At 36.7% G+C, this 5,079-nt stretch overlaps 1 protein-coding gene across 1 annotated transcript; it reads right to left on the reverse strand.

Annotated features, from left to right (window-relative positions):
* Window positions 1–1,597: 1,597 nt before the first annotated feature.
* On the reverse strand, window positions 1,598–4,065 carry LOC140818735 (uncharacterized). The gene is made up of 2 exons (XM_073178780.1): window positions 2,449–4,065; window positions 1,598–1,627 (listed from the first exon to the last, which is right to left on the reverse strand). Exons 1-2 carry the CDS (start codon window positions 4,063–4,065, stop codon window positions 1,598–1,600), a joined length of 1,647 nt encoding a protein of 548 aa, XP_073034881.1.
* Window positions 4,066–5,079: the final 1,014 nt, after the last annotated feature.

Here is a 5,079-nt window from a genome sequence, read left to right on the forward strand (position 1 = left end):
GCTCAAGAATTTGAAAATACTTTTGTAAGTTATAGCAATCTTGATCTTGTGTTGTTGTAAATCTTCTTATTTATGTTTATGAAGATGGAAAGACTGCAGGAGCATTCACAAGTGATTATTGGGCTAATGTAAGACGGATGGAGAAGTTTCTTGAACCATTTTATAACCTTACACTGAGGGTATCAGATTCATTATATATAACTTCAAATGTTCACTTCCATGAAATTGGTGAGCTTTATTGTTTTTTTAAATTGTTGCCAGTGGGTGATGATATTAATTTGAGTTTGATGGCAAGGAGAATGAAAGCTAAATTTGACAAGTAATGGGGTTTCCAAAGAAGATGAATAAAATGATTTTTTTTTCTTGTGTTCTTGATCCTCGATTCAAATTTGATTATGTCACATTTGTTCTTTTGAGGATGTATGAGCAAGAAAAAGGGGGAGAAAATGATAGATGAAGTTAAGACATATATGGCTTGTTTATTTGATGAGTATCGAAAGATAACTTCAAAAGCATGTGGAGTCCCATCTGATTCACATGCATTGTTATATCAAATATAAATTTTGGAAGTATTCATAAAGGAAAACTGCATAAAGCAAAGAGTGGAAGCATGGATGCTAAAACAGAGTTGGATAGGTAACTTTTGAAAAAAATGAGGTTGAAAATGAACACTTTGCTATTTTACTCTGGTGGAAAATGAACGAACCTAGATCCCCTATTCTTGTTGAGATGGCTCGTAATGTGTTAGCGATTCTGATTTCTATTGTGGCATCGGAAAGTGCATTTAGTACATGAGGACGTGTTCTTGATTCATTTAGAAGTTCGTTGACTCTTAAATTGGTGCAAGCTCTTGTTTGTGTTCAAGATTGACTTCGAAATGAATCTTCAGCCGTTAAAGTAGAAGAAGACTTGGATTATCTTGATCGACTTTTTGGGTGCAATAATTGTCCTTTCTTGGTAGAGCGATCGAACCATGGTGCTTGTGTTGTTGTGCGGTTTAAAAGATTTGAGTTGCACCATTACTACTAGCTATAGCTTTTGGTAAAGCGGCAAGCGCTCGGTCCTACAATTGGTATCAGAGCTAAGGTCATGGGTTCGATTCCCATTGATTGCAAGGATTGCAATTATTAGGAGGGAGATTGTTGGGTGCAATAATTTTCCTTGCTTGGTAGAGCGATCGAACCATGGTGCTTGTGCTGCTATGCGGTTTAAAAGATTTGAGTTGCACCATTACTACTAGCTATAGCTTTTGGTAAAGCGGTAAGCACTCGGTTTTACTGACTTGAATCTAGTGAGTATCTATGTATCTATTATCTTTTTATGTTATAATTATTTTATTTTTTATCGGTTGATGATACCCGTTTTTAAATTTTTCTAGATTTTATCAATGACAGAAGAGATTCTTGCATTATTGATATATAGTTGTGACTTGCAATCAGGTATGTTAAGTTGATCTAATTTATATGAACTTATTCTTTTTCATAATGAGTTAATATTTTAATTTCCCTATACACAGGGACGGATCCAGGAATAACAGTTGGGGGGGGGGGGGGGGGCTTGAACTCAATATGATAAGTTATATATTATTAAAAAAAAATTACATTATATCGTTCAACAAAGTTGTGCCCTACGAGATTTTAAAACATAAAATTCATCAATAATAGAATTTACATCAATATGTTTAGCTAAATCTCGTTCAATATAGAGTGTCAAACGATCGGCAAGAAAGTCATCCTCCATTTTATTGCGAAGTGCCGTCTTCACATGCTTCATTACTGAAAAAGCTCGCTCAGTAGTGGCAGTAGACACAGGTAATGTCAAAACAAGATGAATCAATATAGTCAACATAACATCAACACTTGACCGTCCACTCTCGGTCAATTGCTGACACAACTCAACAAGTGTAGAAACCTTTAAATTCTGCATCACATCAAGTTTATAATGTATCAATTCATACTCCAAAGTAACAATTTCTTGATCTGTGAAATCTCCAGGATAAAACTTCTTCGCAAGCTTGCAAATATCATCACTGTTAAATGAGTCAAATGAATTTTTAGGATCTAAAGCTGTACTAAGAGAAAGAAGTTCCACTGATGACTCATTGAACCGAGTATTTAACTCCATCAAAATGAAATCTATTGCTGCATTAAAAACATCAAAGTGGTAATGATGTTCTATTGTAGTTTGCCGACAGGAACGTCCAATCTTATATAGACAATCAAGATCAGGCACATCAATTTCATTTCTTGAGCAAAAAACTTTAACTTCCTGAAGAAATTCATTCCACCCACATTCTCTAAATTCTTGAAGGCAAGTTTTGGTAGTAGTGACAAATGTGATAGCAGTCAAAATGTCTTGAGATTTTTTTTGAAGAATTTGACAAAGAGTATCTGTTGTTCTCATAATTTTATGCATTAAGTGCAAAATAAACACAAATTCAAAGCTTGCCATGTTTCTGTAAATCCCCCGAACTTCAGCCTTAGCTCTTCCATTTGGAGAATGATCACTGAGAACTTCAAAAACTTTGCAAGTTGCAGTGTACATACCTATCAAGCTTTTTACCGAATCATAGTGAGAACTCCAACGAGTAGCTCCTGCTCGTTGGATATTACCAATCTGGTTTGCACCACTTCCAGAATCACGTTCTCCAATTGACAACATATACTTAATTTCATTTCTTTGTGCAGTATGTAATTCAGCAATGCGCTTAGTAGAAGAAGTGACAATATTAAAAATATTGTCCAAATGAGAAAAGAATTCCCAAATAACACTAACATCCTTAGCTGCAGAAACCAATGTCAGTTGTAAACGATGTGCAAAACAGTGGACATAGTATGCATAGGGACAATCTTTGAGAAATAATGCTTGAAGTCCATTCCAGGCTCGACGCATATTGCTAGCACCATCATATCCTTGGCCTCTGATTTTCTTAACATGGAGATCATGATGAACAAGAATATTTGATATCTCATTTTTCAAATTCATTGAGGTAGTGTCACTAACACTTTTGATGGCAAAAAATCTTTCTGTCAAAATCCCATGATTGTTCACAAACCTCAATATAATGGCCATTTGCTCTCGTTTAGATATATCTCGGGCTTCATCAACAAGAATACAGAAGTATTTATCTCCAACTTCTTCACGAACCATCTTTCGTACTCTATTGGCCATAATATGTAAAATCTCTTTCTGAATTTCTGGTGCGATATATTGGGCATTTTTTGGAGCATTCTCAAGCACAACTTCATCAATTTCTATATTCATTTTTGCAAAAGCCTTCACCAATTCAAGAAAATTTCCATGATTAGATGAAGATAGAGATTCATCGTTACCACTAAAAGCACAACCTTGAAGTGCTAGCCAACGAACAGCTACAATTGAGGTGCTCAAACGCAGACGATTTTTCTCTTTTTCCTCTTTAGATTGTGTATGCATCACTTTATCAATATGTTGTGAGGGCCTCATCAAATTTTCAGCCCTTCTCTCACACATAGTATGAGGTGAAGAAGCTGCAGAACCAATATGGGAAAGAAAAGCACATGTTTTTCCTTGGTTTACCCTTTTCCAATTGTCAAATCCTTCATTGACCAATGCCGAGATATTAGATGAATTAACATCATTCAGGAAAAGAAAGCAATAGAAACAATATGCCTTATTGGTTGAAGGTGAATACTCCAACCAATAAAATTTCTGAAACCATTTTTTCTGAAAACGACGATTCTGGCTTCCAAATTTCGTACCTGGATACTCCAACATATCTGGTTGATAAGGCCCCATATTTAGATATGAACGTCTTATCTCATCTCGTACATTAACATGATATTCACATATCTGTTTTCTTTTTCTCGGATCTCGTTCAATAAAAGTAGACGAAGACTGATGATCGTCTCTAGGAGAGGAACATGAAGGAATTTGGATATTGGGAAATAGAAGACTTTCACTGGATTGATGTTGCATTGTAAGGACCGTAGGAATTGAAGTATCTTCACTAGCTTGACGATCTCTCTTCTTAAAGAAAGAAAATATCAATGTTTTTCCTTTCTTTGCAGCAGATTGATGTTCCATTTTGAAATAGTTCAAGTTATAATCTTAAACAAGAATAAAATAATTATTAAACAAATAAACAAGTAATAGTTAATCAACAACTCAACAACAAACAATCAAGAAACCACAAATCACGCACAGAGAAGCTATAAAAAACAAAATAAAAAATGTATAGCCGATTCTTACCTGGATTGTTGCCTTGCCGATGAGCAATTCGATTTCTTCGAGAGTCCGTAATTCTATTCTATCGCTAAAGGGCTTGGGACTTGTAGTGACCCGTTCCAGAATCACCTACTAGGCAAGAACTAAGCATGCAATTAACCTAATAACAATAATCAGAGATAACAGCGGAAAATACCAACAAAAATACCGATAAACTAAACCAACCAGCTACTCAACGTCCTCCTCCTGCTCCTCCTGAGCTGTCCAACCTGAGGCCTGCCCCGTGGAAATGGGGTGTCCAAGATAAACAAAAACCGAGGACGTGAGCGATAAGAACGCCCAGTACAAAAGTATGAGTATACAGACCTATATGAAATGCACATGCTATGATCATGATACCGGGGTAGTCAAGAAACAGGAGTCACAAAAGGATCTCAACAATGCTCAGTCTAGAGGCGCCAAGTGGATAGTGCCGCGCGGTCCAACCTCTGGGTCACTGCATCCACTACAAGACAGACGTGGACCTAAAATGTCCCGGACCACCGAAGCCCTCCCGACCCGTCGGCCACTGTGTACTCTCGGTGTCCATGCGTCCACAAGACAGGGCTGAGCGGCCCCAAGATATAGCTTATCTCGAAAGAGATACAGCTCAACAGCAAAGGCTATCTCGAAGGAGATACGGCTCAACATGAAATGCAATATGCATCATAACTCGTGCCATAATAGCATGCATCATATGATATATAACAATGCAACAGATAATCATGCAACACATATATGAATGTATACTCAACCAGGATATCTCGGATAGTACTTTCGTACCTCTATCACAGCAATCCTAATCCACTGGAACAACCAGACAACAGGTCTAAT

Source organism: Primulina eburnea, chromosome 17, assembly GCF_022965805.1.
Source record: "Primulina eburnea isolate SZY01 chromosome 17, ASM2296580v1, whole genome shotgun sequence".
In the NCBI taxonomy this organism is placed as follows: domain Eukaryota; kingdom Viridiplantae; phylum Streptophyta; class Magnoliopsida; order Lamiales; family Gesneriaceae; genus Primulina; species Primulina eburnea.